A 21,735-nucleotide genomic window follows, 5' to 3' on the forward strand; every position below is an offset into this window, starting at 1 on the left:
CGCCTAATGCATATGCTTATACAAACATACGACATACAGGACACATAAAAACACAAAGGGGAAGAGATCAACCAAAGGACTTGTGTGCATGCATATGGGCCTGGCCAGTGGCCATGGACAACGGGGGGAGGTCATATATAGGGAGAAGTTTGGGATCAGATTGGGGGATGAGGACAATTATGTGATACCATAATCAATAATAATAATAAAAAAACAGAAAAAACCCACACACATCCATATGCAGGTATATATAAATAGTACATATACGAATATAAATAGATGTGTTCGGGTACAGCCCTAACTCCGAACAAGTTGGAGAGGCAGGGAGGACAGTGGCACCTCCCTGGCTCTCGGGACCGCAGGACGGGACGCGGCTGCCGGAGCCCGAGGGCGGCGCGGCATGGCCCTTCCGGGTTCCCGTCCGCGCGTCGCCATTGGCTGGGCCGCGAGCAGCTGACAGCGAGCGGCGGGCGAGGGAGCCTGGAGGATGGCGGCGTCCGCGGCGCTGATCCTGCGGGAGAGCCCCAGGTAGCCGCCCGGCCCGGCACTGGCGGCGGCGGCCAGGGTGGTCGTCCTGCGTCTGTCGCCTCGGTGCCCGCGGGGCCGGCCGGGGCGGGGGCGCGGGGCGGTCCCGCGGGCGGCCCGGCACGGCGGGCGCCTCGCCTCCGGTGGGTCATTTCCGTGGGGGAGTCCCGTGCAGAAGCCGGGGCAGGTCCGCTCCGCCCCGTGCTCTTCCGGACCCCGAGAGAGGCGCCCGCCGGAGCCGGGGGGTCTGCGAGCCTCACCCGTGTCAGCATCCCCCCACCCGGCTGGTTAGACCCGGACCGGGTCAGGGCTGCTCAGCTTAGCAGTCAGGATGTGGGAACGTGGCTGTGGCTTTCATTGATTTCTTTTTAGTTAATTTCTGTTTATGGTCGGTGAGCTCGGCTGTCCATGGTGGTAATATAGTTAGGTGAGAATGACTTCATGCAACGAGAAGTCATTAAGTCCTAGTGCAGTGGCGGTGTGTGGATGTGGGAGAAGTGCTGAAATACATAGGCAAGTCGCCGCAGGTGGAAAATAACTTCTTTGTGCCCGAATTGGGCAGGAATGTGAAAGAACACAGTCGTTGCCATTTAAAAGCTTTTCCTTCTTCCTGGAGTCTTTGAATTCTGAGAGCCAGGAACTTGCCTGACACCAACGTCTGGTTAACATGACACCACGTCTGTCAACCACAGTAACACGGTGCGACAGGGTTGTTTTTTTTATCACATCACTTAAAGTTCTTTATTACTATTTTAAAAAATATATTTTATGATATTTTTTTACAGAGAGGAAGGGGTATAGATAGTTAAAAACATCAATGAGAGAAAAACATCCTGCACACCTCCTACTGGGGATGTGCCCGCAACCAAGGTACATGCCCTTGACCTGAACGAACCCGGGACTCTTCAGTCCACAGGCCGATGCTCTATCCACTGAGCCGAACTGACTTTTTGGCCTTTATTACTGTTGAAGCAGGGTTTTAAAACAACTGTGTACTTAGTGACCCCCCCGAATGATTTTTGTATGTAGTATTTTTTTTTTTTTTTTTAATATCTACCACACAGCATCCTATTCTTTATATTTATGGTGTATTAGCCCCTTCCTTCCACTCTTTTCATTTTGGAATTGCCTTTTTGGGTTAAGTGGATACTGTACTTCTACATTAATGCCATTCCCCACAGGGCACAAACTTTCCTCGTAGTTTGCCTTGCCCAAAAGAAGGCGAAAACTTGCCAAATAGACCTTTTCAACAATAGTTGAATGGATGTGTGTGGGGGGGAGGACTGTGAGGGGAGGGGGGTGTTTGGTAATGCCCTGTCATTTTTGTTGGCCATCATCTAGGTTTTTTTTTGTTTGTTTCACTCAGACTTACCTTATAGCAATTAGAGTTGTTGAAATGAAAATTTACAGACAACTGCAGTTATAGACAACTGTACTTATAACAAGTACAATTCCACTTGGAAAGCTCACTTAAAAACTTTGTTTTACTAATTTATTTAGCATGAAAAAAGCAGTGTCGCTGATAAATGCAATAGATATAGGAAGATTTCCACGATTGCTCACCCGAATTCTTCAAAAACTTCACCTGAAGGTTTGTATGTTTGCATTCCTATAACTTAAAATACTTTGTCGTGATTCCACTGAAACTGTTTCTACTTAAAGAACTTTTTGTGAAGGATAATGTTTCGAAGTGTGTCTTTGAGAACACCAGGTCTCTAGAAAAATATTTTCCTGGTTAACATTTTCTTTTTAAAAATCTTTAATGTTGAGCCCAAACCGGTTTGGCTCATTGATAGAGCATCGGCCTGTGGACTCAGGGGTCCCAGGTTCGATTCAGGTCAAGGGCATGTACCTTGGTTGCGGGCACATCCCCAGTAGGAGGTGTGCAGGAGACAGCTGATCAATGTTTTCTCTCTCATCGATGTTTCTAGCTCTCTATCCCTCTTTCTTCCTCTCTGTAAAAAAAAAAATCAATAAAATATATTTTAAAAAAATCTTTATTGTTGAAAGTATTACATAGAACTTCCTTTCCCCCCCATTAACCTCTTCCAGCCAGCTCCTGTCCCCCCTCTGCCCCCCTCCTCTCCACCAAGCCCCCACCACCCTATTGTCTGTGTCCACTGGTTAAGCATATATGCATACACATTCATTGGTTGATCTCTTCTCACCCAACCTCCCTTGTCTTCCCTCTGAGGTTCAACAGTCTGTTCATGAAAATTTGATAATGTTCCATGACCAAAAGTTTTGGAAGCTCTGACTTCATTAATGTTAATTATGGAACTTTTTTTATTATGGAACTTTTCAGAATATATAGTAGCGTTTATAGTAAATATTTAAAGCTGTGCATAATTTTCCAAATGTTTTTGGCCTTGGAACTGTTTTATGATGGCATATATTTTGAGACCAGGGTTCTGTGGAATATGCATTGGGAAAATTCCAATTTTATGACTTAATTCTTCCTTTTAAAAATAATTCTGTGGCATTGCTATCAAATTATATATTTAATCTTTCATTTAAATCATTCACTTTTTTTCCCCCCCAAGGATGTGATATTTTTGACATATTGATGTTTAGTATTTTACTGCTTGCTCACCAATCTAAGTTAACTTTTTTTTATCACGTTATAAAACATTTAATTCCATCCATCACATGTTTATGGAGTACACTAACTGTTCTGCCTGTTACCAGGCATTCCTGTTAAATAAGAACTTAGACTCATTCCTTCTCTCCCCCCTACCCTTTCACCAGCCAGGAGCCAGCCCCAAAGCCCTTCCTTCCTCTGAACTGTCTCAAATCCAAGTTCTTCATATAGTCCTAGTTCAGATTCTTATCTCTTCTATGAATGCAATGATTACCTTCAAACTTCTATCTTGAGACCTCTAGTGTTTCCCTCTAGTCTTTCATATTGTTTTTCATTTATCTCTCCAAATATTTCTTTTCCTAAAAAAGAATTGATTATATCAAAACCATCAGTGATTTTTCCATTGTCCTATGGGAAAAAGTTCAAAATCCTTAACATTATATTATAATAATATATTATGGCCACAACCTGAATTCTCCCCACTTTGGAAGTGCTCCAGTCACACTAGAGCACTAGAACTTGTGGTTGTGCATAATCCCTAAGCTTTTAAGGCAGAGACTCATAGCAAGATTCAGATATTGAACTGTGTTGATTTTGAGATACTGAACTTTCAAACACACAAGTTTTTGTGTTTGTTTGTTTATTTTACCATGGATTTACTCTTTTAATTTCTCACTCCTTATCTGACCGAATGGATCTTCCTTTGAGGATCTGAGTTTTGAATACCTGAATATGTGCTAGTAGATTGCTTTTTGTATTGTAGGCTGAGAACAGTTTCAGTGAAGAAGAGGAAGAAAAACTTCAAGCTGCATTTTCTCTAGAGAAAAAAGATCTTCACTTAGTTCTTGAAACAATATCATTCATTTTAGAACAGGTATTTTTATTGTTCCTAATCATTGGTGTCTGGTACATGTTTGTATTGCTATGATAGGTGTAACATTTTTTTCCTTAAGTGTGCAAAGGGAAGCTGTGAATATATTTTAATTAAGAATTTCAATGTAGTAAAAAAACAACAACATTTGAATGTATGATTTTTCCCCCCCACAGGGTATTGCATTTTGCAAAAACAGTCTTAATGTTGAGTAGTGTAAGTATTTGACAATATGAATCAAGACTTTATTGACTTGAGACAGTTATAAAAGATTTTAATTCATTGTTACTTGTTATAATAATTTGGAAAAATTAACACACTTCATTTAAAAATTTTAATAAATGATTTTGGGGAATTTCTTTGACTAAGATGGTAAATAAAATATTTAGAAAAGAAGTATTTGTTAAAGGACTTTTAGTCATATTATTTCTTCCTACTGAGCTGCCCTTCTGCCTGTATATCTTCTCACATCTCATTTCATTGTAGCCTTGACCCCTTATACTTGCACCCTTCCTCTTATTTGGGTTCCTTTTATCTTTAGCTTATCATAGTAGACCACTTTGTTAGTCTTTCATTATTTCATGGGTGTCAGTGATATCCTCTTCACTAAGTTTTAAATTTGTGGGAGGCCAAGATCTTGTGTGTGCATCTTATATAAACCTAGCACATTCCTAGGCTTACCGTAGATCCTCTATAAATTCCTGTTGATTGATTAAACAGAATGTTATGGAATTAAATTTTAAATAGTACTGTAGCCTCATGAACATTCTAGTAACAGATACTATTAAAAGGACAAGCTGCCAGGCATCTACACATACAGCTTTATACAAATTACAGATCATAACGATGACTATCCTTGGTGAGCCTTCAGTAGATGAAAAAGATAATCAAGTAAGACAGAGCATCAGGGGGCTTATGAGAAAGTTGTTCCAGAATAATGTAAGTAATAGGACAGATATCACTGTTAAAATTTTTACAATATTTTATTATATATTATCTAGGAAGTTGGGAGAGGGAGGGCAGTTTAGAGAAAGTGCTTCTTAGAAATTTTTGTTAGTTGGGAAACAAAACCATTGTACAATTCTTTGAAATAATTAGGTGAAATAAGAAAATGAATTTTTTCCTTTCATAATTGAGATTTAATTAGCTGTTTTGAGGAGAAGTACACAAACATTTCAGTTTGTACAGAATTCTTAACATATATACCAAAAACCTAAAGTCATGTAATTGTGATTATTTTCTAAACAGTTATTCCAGTGACTTCCAAGCTTAAAATTTGGAGGCTAATTTTCCTTAATAGAATATTAAGAACCAATATCTTCAAATGTTGATACATCAAAGTCCCATGCTGCAGAATCAAATTTTCAATCTTTCATGGCGCGTTAACACACTTACTAAGAAAACTGGACTTCCACACCAAAGATGTTCCAGAGCGCACAAAATTCTGACAGGGAGAGCCAAGATCAAGAAGTGTTTTTCTTTAGGAAACAATTTTACCAGAAATGACAATGAGAATAAAAGTAATTTAAAATGTTCAGGACATAGTAAATGTATGACTAACTTCAAATTGCCACTTTAATATGCTTTGTATCAAAGAATAGAAAAACTACCCACATCTATGAAATGTTGACACCCAAGATAATCAAAGCCTCTCATGTTTAATATACCACTATGTTTTGGTTGTATCAAAAAACAAGCAATCAGCAAATGATTTCACCTCTTAAAAAATCACTTACACTTAAGCCGGTTTGGTTCAGTGGATAGAGTGTTGGTTTGTAGACTGAAGGGTCCCAGATTCGATTCCTGTTAAGGGTCATGTACCATGGTTGCAGGCACATCCCCGGTGGGGGTGTGTGCAGGGGGCAGCTGGTCAATGTTTCTTTCTCATCGTTGTTTCTAGCTCTTTGTCCCTCTCCCTTCCTCTCTGTAGAAAATCAATAAAATATATTTTTTTAAAAATTACTTACATTTAAAAAAACGGGATGTGGTTGAATTCCCTCATTTTAAGAAATGTTTCTAAAGCTACTAAGAAATGGGCATTTACAAAATAGTTGGTAAAATTACTCTCTGGATTGTACAAAAAGGGAGATCAATACCACTGATAAGACATGATATACGATATTAATTAGACTTGGCTTCTTTTTCTCCTGCTTCATTTGAATCTGGTCTGTCCTAATTTTTACTTTTTTTTGTTGTTGTTAATCCTCACCCGAGGATATTTTTCCATTGGATTTTAGAGAGAGTAGAATGGAGAGGGAAGAGAAGAGAGAGAGAAACATCGTTGTGAGAAAGACACATCAATTGGTTGCTTCCTGGCACTTGCCCCAACCAGAGCCAGAAATGGAGCCTGCAGCCAAGGTATGTGCCCTTGATCAGAATAGAATCTGGGACCCTTCAGTTTGCTGGCTGACTTTCTATCCACTGAGCCAAACTGACTAGGGCTCTCCTTATTTTTAGTTTCTCCATTTCCACCGGTAGTTCTTATTTAGGTTCCTGGTCAGCCTTTTGATCTGTTTCCCCTTTGCTTTCCTTTTCCCTTTCATTTGCATTTTTTTTTGTCTGCATATTTATTCTTTCCTGTTGCCATTTTTGGCTTTATTTCCACTTTTACAGAGCAAGTTTAGCTGACAACCTCACTGATCTCCTCTTGGGTTCCTCCTTTGCTTCATCCTCAGTGGAGCTGATCTTCCTCTTGGGCATCATGGCAATTGGGTGGGGAGCCGAGAGCCTTTGAGAACCTGAACTGCCTGGCCATTCCCTGCTTGCACCATGATGGGATAGTGGGAGAACCCAGAAATGAATAATTAGGGCACCATTAATTAAGGCAAAGAAGTTTTCCCATTAAATGGAATACTTAAACCTCAGGCAAAATTGAAAAAGTTTAGCCTGAATAATTTAAGCATTTAATCTTAAATCTTTCAGACCTTGTAATGGTATATTGTTTGTAAAATTTAAAAAAAAAAATCTGTAATAGAAATATAAAATATTCTTTTCCTTTACTTTAAATTATTAATTTTGTATTTGATTATAGATCAAGATCTCTGTATGAATATTAGAGATATATGTAATTTATTTTCTCTTTAATAGGCAGTATATCACAATGTGAAGCCTGCAGCTTTGCAGCAGCAGTTAGAGAACATTCATCTTGCACAAGACAAAGCAGAAGCATTTGTCAGTACTTGGTCTTCCATGGGTCAAGAAACAGTCGAAAAATTCAGGCAGAGGATTCTCGCTCCCCATAAGGTATAGGTTATGTTACACCAAAGATATTTTTAGTAATATATGGCATAGATTTTTATACTCAAGAGCTTTTTTATCTGTTCAAATGCTTTCCCATTTTTTGTGTATATTTCTTTGTCTTCTTATTGAGTTATAAGCACTCTTTATATAGCTTAGATATAAGTTCTTTGTCAGGTATAAGTATTGTGAATATTTTATCATTCACTGGCTTACCTCTTCTTTTTTTAGTAGTGATTTTTGAAGAACAGAATTTTTAATTTTGATGACATCCAATTTATACATTTTTTATAGTTTATTATTTTAATATTCTAGCTTAGGGGTGTTGAACTCAATCAGAGAAGGGGCCAAAATCTAAAATCCAGCCTAAATCGCGGGCCGAATGGTTTACTGAACAGTCATAAACTGTCATTGTGATGGAAACGCAGCGGAGTGCAGTGATGACAGCGCGGTGCGGGCCACATTGCAAGGCCTGGCGGGATGGATTTGGCCCGAGGGCCTTGTGTTTGACACATGTGTTCTAGCTAATACTTATCTCAAGACCACAAAAATTGTCTTTTGTGTTTTCTTCTAGAAGTTTGAAGATTTTAGTACCAACATTTAGTCTATGTCCATTTTGAGTTCATTTTTGTTTGGTGTTAGGTAGGGTTGCTATTCATTTTGTTTCCATGTAAGCATCTAGTTACTAGATGCTAGTAGCTAGCTCCAGCATCATTTTCCTTGGCATCTTCACCAGGAATCAATTGATGGGTATAAATGTCTATCCTGTCGCCAGTGCCACATTGTCTTTATTGCTGTAGTTTTATAATAAATCTTAGAGTGTAGTGTAGCTTCTCCAACTTAAAAAAAAAAAAAATTGCTTTGGCTTTTCTAGGTCATTTGCATTTCCATTTAAATTACAGAACCAGCTTATCAGTTTCTATAAAAAGTGCCTGCTGGGAATTTAATTGGATTGCCCTAAATCTGTAAGTCACTTTTGAAAGAATTGACATCTTAACAATACTGAGACTTTAAATTCATGAACATGGTATATGTCTCCTCATTTTTTTATATATTATATCACAATTGTTTTATACATGTTTTGTCTTCATTACTAGACTTGGAGCTTTTGGGTCAGAGATGATAAGTTTATTGATTTTGATGTCCCCAGCATCTAAAAAAGTTAGGTTCATACTCTTAATGGTTTTTCTCCTTTCTGGCTGCTGCGTTTAGTCGCATTTGCTACTTCTTGTTTCCACAACCTCTAAATTTTGCATTGTGACGTACTCATTTGCCACTTTTTGGTGATCTTAATTTTGATCTTTTGGTGAAGATGCTATTTGTTTTTCCCATTGCATCCTTACTTTTTCTTTTATAACTAAGAAACCTTTGTGGGTAGATACCTTGTGACTCTGCATTCCACATCAAACCTTCACCACTTATATTTAGTATCCTTTGCTGATTCTTACTTGGATCAGTTTCTTAAAAACTTTTTTGATTTTGATATAATTTCAAAATTAGAGAAACGTTGCAATAATAATATAAGGAACTTCCATATATAGAGTGTCCCCAAAATATGTAGGCATACTTCATTTTTTTTTTTTTTTGGTAGCTATAGGATTTTGATTAGTTTTCCTGAGTAACAATGATATGAAATGTTTCTATTTACTTTTTAGTTGATACAGTACCTGATATTATGTTGTCTTGTTTTCATTTTTTAAAAATTTCTTTATTGATTAAGGTGTTACATATGTGTCCTTATACTCCCATTACTGCTCCCTCTCCCCATCTCTCCCACTCATGCCCTCACCCCCCTGGAGTCTATGTCCATTGGTTAGGCTTATATGCATTCATACAAGTCCTTTGGTTGATCTCTTCCCCTAACGCCCACATTTTCCTACTTTCCTTCTGAGGTTTGATGGTATGATCAATGTTTCTATGTCTCTGGATCTGTTTTTGTTCATCAGTTTATGTTGTTCATTATATTCCATAAATGAGTGAGATCATGTGATATTTTCTTTCTCTGACTGGCTTCTTTCACTTAGCATAATGGTAAAAACTGTCTGTTTTTTTTTTTTTTTTACCACAGTATAGTATTCCATTGTATAGATATAACACAGTTTTTTAATTCACTCATCTGCTGATGGGCACTTAGGCTGTTTCCAAATCTTAGCAATTGTAAATTGTGCTGCTATGAACATAGGGGTGCCTATATCCCTTCTAATTGGTGTTTCTAGTTTCTTGGGATACATTCCTAGAAGTGGGATCACTGAGTCGAATGGGAGTTCCATTTTTAGTTTTTTGAGGAAACTCCATACTGTTCTCCACAGTGGCTGCACCAATCTGCATTCCCACCAGCAGTGCACTAGGGTTCCTTTTCTCCACATCCTCGCCAGCACTTGTCGTTGTTGATTTGTTGATGATCGCCATTCTGACAGGTGTGAGATGTATCTCATTGTTGTTTTGATTTACATCTCTCAGATGATTAGTGATTTTGAGCATGTTTTCATATGTGTAGGCACACTTTGAATAGTTATTAATTCCAATGTTTCTTTTCAGATTTAACCCATTGGAATTAAGAATTAAAGTGTGTATACATTTTGGGGGGGATACCCTGTATTCTGTACTCTAATCCACTAATTTAAAAAAAAAATCTATCTATCTATCTATCTATCTATCTATTGATTTCAGAAAGGAAGGGAGAGGGAGAGAGAGAGAAAAACATCAATATGAGAGAAAATCATTGATCAGCTGCCTCCTGCATGCCCTACGCTGGAGATTAAGCCTGCAACCCTGGAATGTGCCCTGATTGGGAATCGAACCGTGACTTCCTGGTTCATAGGTTGATGCTCAGCACTGAGCCACACTGGCTGGGCCAATTCACTAAGTTTTTATATTTTACCTTATTAATCTGTTAAATGGTGATAATAAGAATAGCTCTCTTGCCGAAACCAGTTTGGCTCAGTGGTAGAGCGTCGGTCTGCGGACTGAAAGGTCCCAGGTTCGATTTCGGTCAAGGGCATGTACCTTGGTTGCGGGCACATCCCCGGTGGGGGGTGTGCAGGAGGCAGCTGGTCTGTGTTTCTCTCTCATCGACGTTTCTAGCTCTCTATCTCTCTCCCTTCCTCTCTGTAAAAACTCAATAAAAAAAATATTTTAAAAAAAAAGAATAGGTCTCTTATTGATTTTGTCTCCTACTTTCACTGAAAAGAGTTTGTTTTGTTTTTCTTACTGTTCTGTATAACCGTAAAGTGTTCTTTCATAACTCTAGTTATTCTTTCTATATTTCTTCACTTAAGGTTTCTGAATACTGGTCATTTTCTGTAAATTTTTGTGTGGGTCTGTATATATGCATATACCTACATTTGAGCTTAGCAGTGTTATTTTTCTTTTCAAATGAATCTTTCATGTGATCTTGGGACAATTATTTTTTAAATCATAAAACTCAATAGAAAGGCTATAAAATTAAAGAAAGTCAATCCACAAAACTCTTTTCAGTCATGACTTTTAAAAAATTACCTTTTCTTGTGAGTGTTCTTTGACTCATTTCAATTCAATTCAATCTACATATATGTGAAAGCCTAAGTGACCGTTATGAACGGTTGACCAAATGACCAGTTTACTGGCTGGTAACTATGATATGCACTGACCACCAGGGGGCAGATGCTCAATGCAGGAGCTGCTCCCTGTGGTCAGTGTGCTTCCACAGCCAACCTTCTGTGGCGGCCAACCTCTTGCAGTTCCTCCCCCTGGCTGGCCAGCCAGACTCCAGTGGTCCCTCCACTCTGGCTGGCCCAACCTCCCGTGGTCCCTCCTCCCGGACTGGGCAAGATAGTCCCGATAGGCCCCCATCACTGGCCAGGCCAAGGGACCCCACCCGTACATGAATTTGTGCACCAGGCCTTTAGTTTATATATAAAGTGCCTATTCTTTTTGAAAATTTTCTATTTCATATGAGTAAATAGAGAGTTTATAAGATTGTGATTTAACCAGGGTTAGGTAGCTTATGAGTGCAGCTTAAGCATGAACCAAAGTATAAGCTTTAAGTTCTTTTTAATTCCCCCATATACCTCTATGCAGTGACTAAGCACATATTAATTTATGCAAAATCTGACCACAGTGGGGTATGCTGTTCACTTAAAGCAATATTTATCTTTGTCATTTATCTTAAGTGCTTACGTGACAGGGATAGAGTCAGTTAAATTAGACCAAAGCAGTGTCTTCTAGGTTCATAAGAATTCCTAGAAGATGACACGTATATATGCTTGTACTGTATATATGAGAGTGGTTATGTCGTGTTTTTTCTCCTGTTTTATTGTAGGCTCTGTTGTATGTAACTATTGAAAACAGTGGTGGGCTGGTATTAGAGACAGTAATCAGTGTTAAAGTTCAATGCATTAAGGATCCTTATTTAACATGCACTATTAAATTGATATTTTACTTGTGGCATTATGGATTGTGTTTCTGCAACATCTTTCCCATAACTTCTAAAAGGTTCAGTGCCAGAGAGAACAGAACTGTATCTTTATTTTCACATCACATCCTCTCTCGAATAGATAATACTTTCATTGCTCTCTTTCCAATTTGGCTTTGAGTCACTGCTGTGATTCTAACTGTTGAACAGGCTTTCAAGTTAGCAATTAGTATTCCAGTTAGGTAAAAATTCTTCTGAGGCTGCCATTCTTACCAATGCAGCTAAGGTAGTTGACTGAATTGGAGTCAGGTTGTCAGAGGCATGTGACAATTGCATTTTATAATACTTCCCTAAATAATGGTACTTGAGTTTTACTGGAAATTTTATACTCATAGTTCTGAGGTTGGAGAAACCAATAATCTGTCAAGTTCAATAAAGCCACATTTGTGCTGCTTTAACCTGTCTTTACTATGTTTGCCTTACTTGATTAACTTTTGCTGTTGTGCTAATTAATAAATTCAAAGGAAATATTCTAATTAGTTTGTGTCATAACTGGGAACCATGCTAAGTTAGAGTACTTTAGAAAGCATGATAATCTATTGGGAAACACCTGCTCACTAGTAGATAGCAATTCTTTGCCTGGCTCTATTCCAGTCTCACTAACTGTGTCTAAATGTGTGAACTTCTTACCATCTGGGTACTTCAGTTTCCCTCTAAATTAAGGAGAAACCCTCTTCCTTGTGTTCTACCTAATACAAGGAGTTTTGAAAGATAAAGGAAGGTCATTTAAGTGATTATGACCAGCATATACTATTTATTAGTTAAAATTCATAACTACTTAAAAATCATTGGCTTTGAAATATACTATTTTAAAATAGTAATGCACTATTTAAAAATCATTTACTCTCTTAGGGTGCTTTATTGCTAATCTTGGAATTTTTATTTTTAGAACAGATTGTATTTAAAGACCAGTTTTACTGTTGAATTTGACAGGCATGGCATGAGGCCAATATAATGAGCCCGAAGGAAGAATTTGCAGAGTATGCAGGTTAAAGGCGCTCTGGAGCTGACTTTCCATGAAGTCCAGGCTATCTGTATTCATTCCTGCTAAGTGGAGATTTGCTTAAAGTTGTGTGTTTTTTTTCCTTCTGTATCATCTGAATCTAATCTTCACTTCTCTTTTATAGCTAGAGACAGTTGGATGGCAGCTTAACCTTCAGATGGCTCACTCTGCTCAAGCAAAACTAAAATCTCCTCAAGCTGTATTACAGCTAGGAGTGAGCAATGAAGATTCAAAGGTAAGAAATGGTAGCACACTGAAATGATTTTTTTTTTTTAAACTAGGGCTTGTACTTTAGCACGGTTTTTGTTCTCTGGGTTGAAAATTTAAACACAATTCAATGAAAATTAAACAAGTTTTAACAAGTCATCTGATCCTTATTTGTGACAGGTTTTGATATCATATTTACACATATCACTTTGTTATTTATTTGAAGAAATAGTTTATCTTGTAAGGTGCCTTTCTTGCAAGAACATTTCTTAATGTCTTAAAATCTGCAGTGGAAAAAAATTGGTAGTAGCCATTTAAAATTATAATTTTAACATCTTGGGTATTTGTGGATATTCCTGGGTGTTTTGAGGTTTAGGCTGAATACATATGACAGAGGGAATATTGTTGTTCAGCCAATACTGGAATATGAAGATGATCTGCGTTATGTTTGTGTTTTTGTAGTAGGTGTGTGCATATTTTTAGATTTCAACTTTTGCAAAATAGAATTTCGGATTAGTTTTGTACTGCATGGTGATTTCTTCTTTAATATTTGTTTCAGAAAACTTGGGTATGTTTTCAGAGGTTAAAGAGTTTTATGGAATAATTTTTCTTACTATAGAATAGAGAGAAATGCATATTTCAGATACAATAAGAACTGTTTTTATATTTTTAAATTATAATTATCTTTTTAAAATAGGAAGGAGTGACCTTCACTTTCACCCCCAAACAAATGATATGTTGTCTCATGTTAAGACATAAAATAGAGGTGAGAATGAGGTAGGAAGAACTGAGGAAGGAGAGATTAATATCGCTGCATGTGATCAGAGAATAACTAAAGAAACATTATTGTTTAGAACATTTGAAAGATATTAAAGGATGGGAATATTTATTTTAGTTTTTTAAATTATTATTTATTGTTGAAAGCATTACATGTGTCTGCATTTTCCTTCCATTGACCTCCTTCAGCCCGCCCCTAGCCTTCCCTCCCCAGCCCAGGTCTTCAGCACCCTATTGTCTGTGTTCATGGGTTATGCATATATACATACAAGGTTTTTGGTTAATTACCTCCCACCTACCCACCCTCTCCAGCCTTCCCTCTGAGATTCTGCACTCTGTTTAATGCTCCGAATCTCTGGATCCAATCCGTTCATCAGTTTATTTTGTTACTTGGATTCCACATATGAGTGAAATCATATGGTACTTGTCTTTCTCTGACTGGCTTATTTCACTTAGCATAATGCTCTCCAGTCCATCAATGCTGCTGAAAAGGGTAAGATTTCCTTCTTTTTTTTTCTTCTTTTTTTTTTTTGACATAGTAGTATCCCATTATGTAAATGTACCACAGCTTTTTTATCCACTCATCCATTGATGGATACTTGGGCTACTTCTGAATCTTGTCTGTTGTAAATAACACTGCAATGAACATAGGGATGCTTAAATTCTTTTGAATTAGTGTTAGAAGTTTTTCATGGTTTCTTTGTCCTTCTTCATGATATTGAGTATCATTGTAACCATTATTTTGAACTGTATCTATGCTAGAGGCCTGGTGCATGGATATGTGCACTGGTGGGGTCCTCCAGTGTGCCCTGTGGGGATTGGGCTGAAACTGGCAGTCCTATGCTACCTGTTGCGCCTGCCTGCTGCTGCCACTCATCCTGGCCCCGCTGTGCCTGCCACAGGTTTGCACACAGTCAGTCCCTATTGGGAGAGGCTTGTGCTGCCGCAGCAGCGTTCACTAGCTGTGAGCCCTGTGTCTGGCAACCATTGGTCAGCTGAGCAGCACTCCTGCTGTGGGAGCACACTGACCACTAGGGGCAGTCCTTCATTGAGCATCTGCTCCCTGGTGATCAGTGTGCGTCATAGTGAACAGTCGAATGGTTGTTTGGTCATGCTAAGTGTCTGGCTCAACCAGTCGCTATGACCACCAGGGGGGCATATGTTCTGACTGGTAGGTTAGTTTGCGGCTGGGGTCCAGCCAATGGGGACTGGGCGAGATGGGCTGGACATGCTCTGGAGCCTTCCTGTGGTCCCCCCGAGCCGGCCAGCCCCCATTCTCCTCAGTTGGGACTGGGCACAATGGCCCCGATTGGCCCTGACTTGACAAGGGACCTCAAGGCACAACCTGAGGCTGCACCCCCCACCCAGCATGCGCCAGGGGACCTGAGGCTGCAACTCCTACCCGACGGGGCTTAATTGGGGACCTGAGACTGCAACCCTTTCCAGTGACAAACCGGGGGACCTGAAGCTGTGCCTCCCACCTGGTGGTGCTTGGGGCTGGCTGGGTCTGGATCTCACCCAGTAAGGGTGGGACCAGCCTGGTCTGGATCTTGCGTGATTTTGAGGCACATGCGAGCGGGGGGGGGGGGGGGGGGGGGGGGGGGGACTTGACTCTGGGTCCCGCAGCGTGCCCCAGACTCTTGACTGGAGAATGATTTTCATATACATTTTACTAATTTTCTTTCATTTCTGTTACTTCTATTATAAAGGGCAAATAGCAATATTAAAATATTTCCTCTAATTTCCTTTAACGTGCATGAATTTCATGCACTGGGCCACTAGTATCTGATAAATTGCTTGCTTCCATTTTATTTAACTCTTTTTCTGGAGATTTATCTTGTTCTTTAATTTGGAATCTATTTCTTTGTCTCCCTATTTTGACTGCCTTTCTCTGTTGGTTTCTAGGTACTAGGTAGATCTGTTATTATATGTTACTAGTCATGGTAGGATGGCCTTATATAGTAAGTGTCCTGTGGAGTCCAGTGGTGCAGTCTCCTGATTACCTGATCTGGGTGTTTTAGGAAGGTCCCTTGTGTGGTTTACATAATTCTACCTTTTGTACTTGAGTCTTGATTTCTGTTGGCCCATTTGTGTCTAGGATTGACCCTCAGGCTGGCTGACTGAGGATTGACCCCTACCACAGAGTACAGGCTGCTGTGCAGGTGCTGACCACATGAAGCTTAATTTGCCTCAGGAGGTCTCCCTTTGGATATTCCGAGTTCTCCCTTTGGATATGTGACTTGTGATGCTAATTGGATCCTGTTCTGATGTTATCTGAAGCTGTCCACTTTGTGTGTTTGTTCTGGTGCATCTTTGGAGGAACTCAGATGCAGGCTAATGTTGGATGCTGCCTATGACTGACCCTGGGCAACCTATTTGGAGTGACAAAGCAATCCACGGTTTGTGGCTGCCTCTGCTGGGCCTGGATGTTTATGGGAAGGAGAAAACTGTGCACTGAGACCAGTTTTTTACCAGCACCAGGCTCTGGATCAGGTCAGCAAAAATCCCAATGCACCCTGAGATCTGCCTCCAACTGACTCAGCCTGCTGGCTGCCTCATAGGCTTAGTCACTGAAAGAGCCTCTAGCAGTACTCAAATTACATAAGGTAGGTTCTCAGTGAGTTACCATGTAAGGGGGAGTGATACAGGTTCAAACTCAGTGCCATTGCCTGGTCTGAGGCCAATCAGCATTTGTCCCAGGTTATATTAAGTCTAGCTGCTACCTGCCAGGTGCTCGCAGAACTCTTGTGTTGGGGCAGGGTCTTAGGTAGTTATCAGGGTCAGACCACCAGAGTTTAAGGCTCAAATAGACCAAGATTTGGCTGTGTGAAGGGAGGGCTCTGCATTTATTGGGTGTGTGAGGGAAAACTGGCCCCTACTCTAGAGCCATACAACTCATTCTGCCCAAGTTTCTGCAAGGAGCTCGAGCTCAACAGGGTGAGATTTCTGGAAATTTGGAGGGTGGGCTAGTGGATCATCTGTGAAGGAGAAGTGGCAGTCAGCCTTGGGAAAGATGGCAGGAGTGGCCCCTGTCCTAGTCCTATACCGCTCAGTCTTTCATGGATTCTGCCCAAACCTAACATAGTGGTGCCGCCAGGAATCAAGAGGGTGGAGCCACCTGTTGCCCAGAGGACGGGACTTGAGAATCTCTTGAAGAAGAGGGGCCAATCAGTTTCATGAGAAAGTGTTTGTGGGGAGGAATGGCTCCCACCCCAAAGCATACCGCTCAGTCATTGACACCTGCATTGACTCCTCAGCAGGGTGCAAGCTCCACGTGGTAGGGTGACAGGGAGTTCAAAGGGTGTGGCAATTACATTTCCCTATGCTGATGCCCTATGGAGGGGCGTGCTCCACCCAAGATAGATGGCGTCTGCAGTGCTTTAGAGTGACATAGCACAGGGGTCTTGGTGGCTGTTTCCTAGTGCTTTCCCCAGAGCCACAATCCCAGTCTATTCATGAGACTCCAGTTGTCTCTGCCCTTCCTTTGCTGGATGAGTCGCTGCAAATGAGTGGGATTTTGTGTTTTGGTTCTTTAGGACAGCTGTCGCCAACCTTTTGAACCTCATGGACCACTAGTGGTCCGTGGTCCGTGGACCATTGGTTGGTGACTGCTATTCCAAAGGTTTCCTTAAACCAGCAGTTGCCAACCTTTCATACCTCATGGACCACCAGTGGTCCACAACCAGTTTGGCGACCACTGCTTTAGGATAGTGCCTGTGTCTCTGGCAGAATTCTGTCCCTGACAGACAGAATCCCTGCTGATTTTCACAGCCAGATGTTAAGTGGGCACCTCTTCCTGGCTCTGGCACTCTGGGCTGGGAGCGGGGCCTGTGGTTAAGACCCTGCAGTTCTCAGGATGACCGTCGGAATCTCAGCCGCTGCCAGTGGAAGCAGTGCCCTCCCTTTTTCCTGTGTCTGACCTTCCTAACAATCTTGATGTGGCTTCTGTAAATCCTTGATTATAAGACTTCTGTTCAGCTGGCCTTCAGGGGGTTATTCAGGTTGATTTTTTAATACTTTGTTGTAATTCCAGTTTGGTACTGGGAGGATGTGAGTGTAACATCCACCTAATCTGCCACCATCTTGGATCTCAAATTGAGTTGGGATATACAGTATATTGCAGTGTTTCAAAAGTATCATTTCATTTCATACATTTTCATTGTAAAATAATATAAACTTAGTGGTTAAGAGTCAAACTGACTGGTATCCTGCAATGTAGTAGCAGTGTAACCTTCAGCAAGTTATCAATATTTAATCTTTTTGAGTGTCTTGTTTCTTCATCTGTAAATGATCATAATATTACCTGTTTCACTGAGTTTTTATAAATTCTGGCTTCTGCCATCTCCGTCATCATCATCATCATCAATAAAACTTTATTGGGCTAATAAATAAATATTTCTGTTTTAAACCAAAGCTGTCATTTCTGATTAAATTAACCTTTTGTCTCCCCCCCCCCTTTTTATTCATTCTTTTTTTTTTACTACTTAATCATATTTTTTATATTCCTACTGGGAATTGAGACAAAGGACAAGTGGGAAGTCTTTTTTATCTCTCGTACACTAGGGAAGGCATTTCTTTAGGTTAGGATAATAATCTGAAACTCACTGGTGTAGACTGGAACTATTTTATGAGTGAAAACACACACATACTGTATTTTCCGGCGTATAAGACGACCCCCTAATTTTTACAGTTAAAACATAGGTTTAGGCTTATATTCGCTTTATAAGATTACCCCCCACTTCCGAGGCAATACCAGTTCTTTTTTTAATAGACCGCCTCTCTGACTCTGGCCAATCCAAGCAGGCTTTTTATGCATGCAAATTATACATGTTCTGTACCCAAAGCTACACTGTGTTCTAGTAAAAAGCCTGCTAGGGTGGTGGTATAGTGCCATCCTAGATTTCCTAGTGAGGTGCTTTCTATCTGTCCTCTTTTCTCTGTTCCCTCTGCTGAGACCTGAATTCAGACCACTGAAAAAGCCCGGTTGACTTTTTTTCCATTTCAAAAGTCGTCTTATACGCCGGAAAATACAGTATGTACATACATACATGCATTCATTCTCTGAGTAGCTATATACCTTCACTATTTTTTAAAAAATAGTGAAGGTATAAAAATATATTTTATTGATTTTTTACAGAGAGGAGGAGAGAGGGATAGGGAGCTAGAAACGTCGATGAGAGAGAAACATTGACCAGCTGCCTCCTGCACACCCCCTACCGGGGATGTGCCCGCAACCAATGTACATGCCCCCGACCGGAATTGAACCTGGGACCCTTCAGTCCGCAGACCGACGCTCCACCACTGAGCCAAACTGGTTTCGGCTTTCCTTCACTATTGTATTTCTCTTTACTACCATGTGTTAAGTGTAGGTAGCTAAATGCAATTTATAGGTTGGAAGGATACTATTTGACCATATATTGGATGCTTTAGGCATCATGACTTTAGCAATGCTTGACTTTGGGATGCTTAAGTCCTTCCAGCAACTTTTGAGGTCTTCAAAATATGTCTACCCGTATTTTCCGGCGTATAAGACGACTTTTGAAACGGAAAAAAAGCCTGCTCAGATTAGCCAGAGTCAGAGAGGCGGTCTATTAAAAAAAGAACTGGTGTTGCCTCGGAAGTGGGGGGTAGTCTTATACAGCGAATATAGGCCTAAACCTATGTTTTAACTGTAAAATTAGGGGGTCGTCTTATATGCTGGAAAATACGGTATGTCTTTGTAATATTTTAGGTAGAAGGAATAAACGAGTAATGCTTCTAGTCCAAGAGTCATGTTTTTAATTCATATTATTCAGGAAGTCTATACAGATGTGAGATCTAATTCATTTGTGATATACGTAGGTTTGAATACATAGAGGTTTTGTAATTATTTGTATTGCTTTTCTGAAATTTTGAATGGACTCATAACTTGCAGAGATAAAGAAGCATTTTCATTAATAAATGAACTTTCAGGGAAAAAGAGCAGCACGAAATGTAAAGGTTATTTTCATTCTGTGAGAAGATTTAAGTAAACCTCTTTCTTCGTATTGCCTGTGTTCCCTATAGCATTGTGCGGAATTAGTCCCTGTTTCTCACATCTGCTAAACAATATACATGTGAGGGAGTGCACAACCCCTATAAACCTGGACAGAAACATGCCATCTCCAGGTGAAGTGGTGTGCCTTCTCATAAAGAACAGTTAACTTCTACACTTCTGTTCTCCTTAGTGAAACCTGCCTGGGATTTTTACTTTTTTTTATTGTTGTTTGTTTAACATTCTCCGTTTTTATGTTCTAGAGTTCTAGTCTTTGTACTCTTATTATATCTGGTAACTGGATGTTAATTGTTATGTAACTCCTGATATTAAGGACCACACACTACTTTTCCCTAAACTCTTGTTCTTTTCTGAAATGAGAATGCCAGAATTCTTGACAAGTTGGAATGTTAGATATAAGGATTATGAGCCTGGGTGATGTTTTAAAAAACAACTTTGTTAAAGGAAGGGAAGCTGTTATTAATAGGAAAATTAAGTTAATCCTGGTTAATTTATGTAGCAAAGTACCATAAAGTACAAACTTGTTATACTTATGAAATTGGCATTTATTTAAAACAGGAAGCAGTAAGTAAAGTTATTTTAAAGGTATATTTTATAGGATAGGTATCTTGAAAATATGCATATAACAAAATTATTCTGAGATGATTATAGTCAATATAAATTTGAAAGAATATTTTGATGGTACTTACTTTTGAGCTGCTTAACTGAAAACTTACTGTAGTTCACTGAAGAGTGTGATTTCTAAGAATCTCTTTCTTCTCATTCTGACAAACTTTTCCTCCCAACATACACATGAAAAGTGCAGCCTACAGTGAAACTTTAATTGCTATCATAGTTGATAACATTGTTTGTACTGCTCTCCTTTCTCTTAGAACATTTCTGTCTCAAGGCTTTCCTGTTTTGCTACTAATTTTATCATGGAAACTGGGTGATTGTAATTTTTCCTACAGTACTTGATATATATTCTAGTTGTTTTCAGTTAATTGTCTTAGTGTTTGTCTATTGCATTTAGCAAAGTAGGATTATTTTTTTGTTTCACAGATATCTCAAAAGAAGTTTTCTGGGGTGTTCTTTTGTTTACGTTTTCGTTTTGTTTTTTTGTTTTTTATTTTATTTAATTTTTGTCTATTTCATTAGGGGGCAGTAGAGCTCTTTGCCTTCCTAACTTCTGGTAGTCACATTATTATTTGAAATAACATTCAAAATAATTTGTGAAGTCAGTAGTTGTGGGAAATGTGTGTGTTTACATTTCTAAATTGTATATAACAATAGAATTTGCTTGTTTCCATAAACAAAATTAATGCCTATTAATCAGATATTGTACAGAACAAATAAATTAAATCATCATGATTTCAGTGTTTAATTTGTATGTGATCATTTGTCAAGATGAACTATATTAAAAGCCTTCTACACTGTGGACTTTTTTTGTTACATTCTTTCACTTGTATTAATTTCTTTATGACAAAGGACTCTCAAAACCCACAAGATAGTTCAATGGCTGTATTAAGTTATTGTATAATTAATTCTAGGCTAATCATAGATAATTGAAATTTCCTGATTTATAGAGAATAGCAGTATTATATGTAACAAATATTGGTAATTTTGAATGGCATCAAAATTTTTAACTTTGAATATCCAAAAAAACACTGAAATATTTAAATTTTGTATTATTTTCGCTTTATTGCATTTTCCCCAGTAAATTTGCTGTTCATAACAATTATGTTTTGTTAATAAGTGATTCTAAATTTTTTATGGTAGATCATTTAAGAAAGTCCTGTGTTATACTTTTTGTTTCTTCAACTGGGATGAAATCATCTTGATAAGAACTTTCATTTTTATTAATGTTGAATTGATTTCTGCTCAGGTTACAGAAAGCACTTTATGGATGGGTAATTATGATGTCAAAATTATGAAGTTAGGACTTTCAAGACCACTTTTTTTTTTTAAAGTTCTTTATTTTTATTTTCAAAATTTATGATAGATTCTATCTGAGTGAGAAGAAGGAGTGAAGGGAAGCCCTTTTTATTTGTGGTTACTTCGTGCTAGA

The 21,735-nt window shown here is 39.0% G+C and overlaps 1 protein-coding gene across 3 annotated transcripts in view; it reads left to right on the forward strand.

Annotated features, from left to right (window-relative positions):
* Positions 1 to 384: 384 nt before the first annotated feature.
* The window catches only part of COMMD10 (COMM domain containing 10), a 108,142-nt gene continuing 86,791 nt past the window's right edge, over positions 385 to 21,735 (forward strand). The window contains exons 1-6 of one of the 3 annotated variants that reach the window (XM_036410287.2): positions 385 to 528; positions 2,026 to 2,116; positions 3,870 to 3,980; positions 7,065 to 7,220; positions 12,795 to 12,905; positions 19,700 to 19,753. In XM_036410287.2, coding sequence (XP_036266180.1) covers positions 488 to 528; positions 2,026 to 2,116; positions 3,870 to 3,980; positions 7,065 to 7,220; positions 12,795 to 12,905; positions 19,700 to 19,738 — 549 coding nt within the window. In that variant the 5' untranslated portion in view covers positions 385 to 487 and the 3' untranslated portion in view covers positions 19,739 to 19,753. Of the gene's footprint in view, positions 529 to 2,025; positions 2,117 to 3,869; positions 3,981 to 7,064; positions 7,221 to 12,794; positions 12,906 to 15,752; positions 15,774 to 19,699; positions 19,754 to 21,735 lie in introns of those variants that run through there. The other 2 variants (XM_036410288.2, XM_036410286.2) reach the window with 2 other exon arrangements.

The sequence above is a fragment of the Pipistrellus kuhlii genome, unplaced genomic scaffold (assembly GCF_014108245.1).
Source record: "Pipistrellus kuhlii isolate mPipKuh1 unplaced genomic scaffold, mPipKuh1.p scaffold_m20_p_4, whole genome shotgun sequence".
Taxonomy (NCBI): Eukaryota; Metazoa; Chordata; class Mammalia; order Chiroptera; family Vespertilionidae; genus Pipistrellus; species Pipistrellus kuhlii.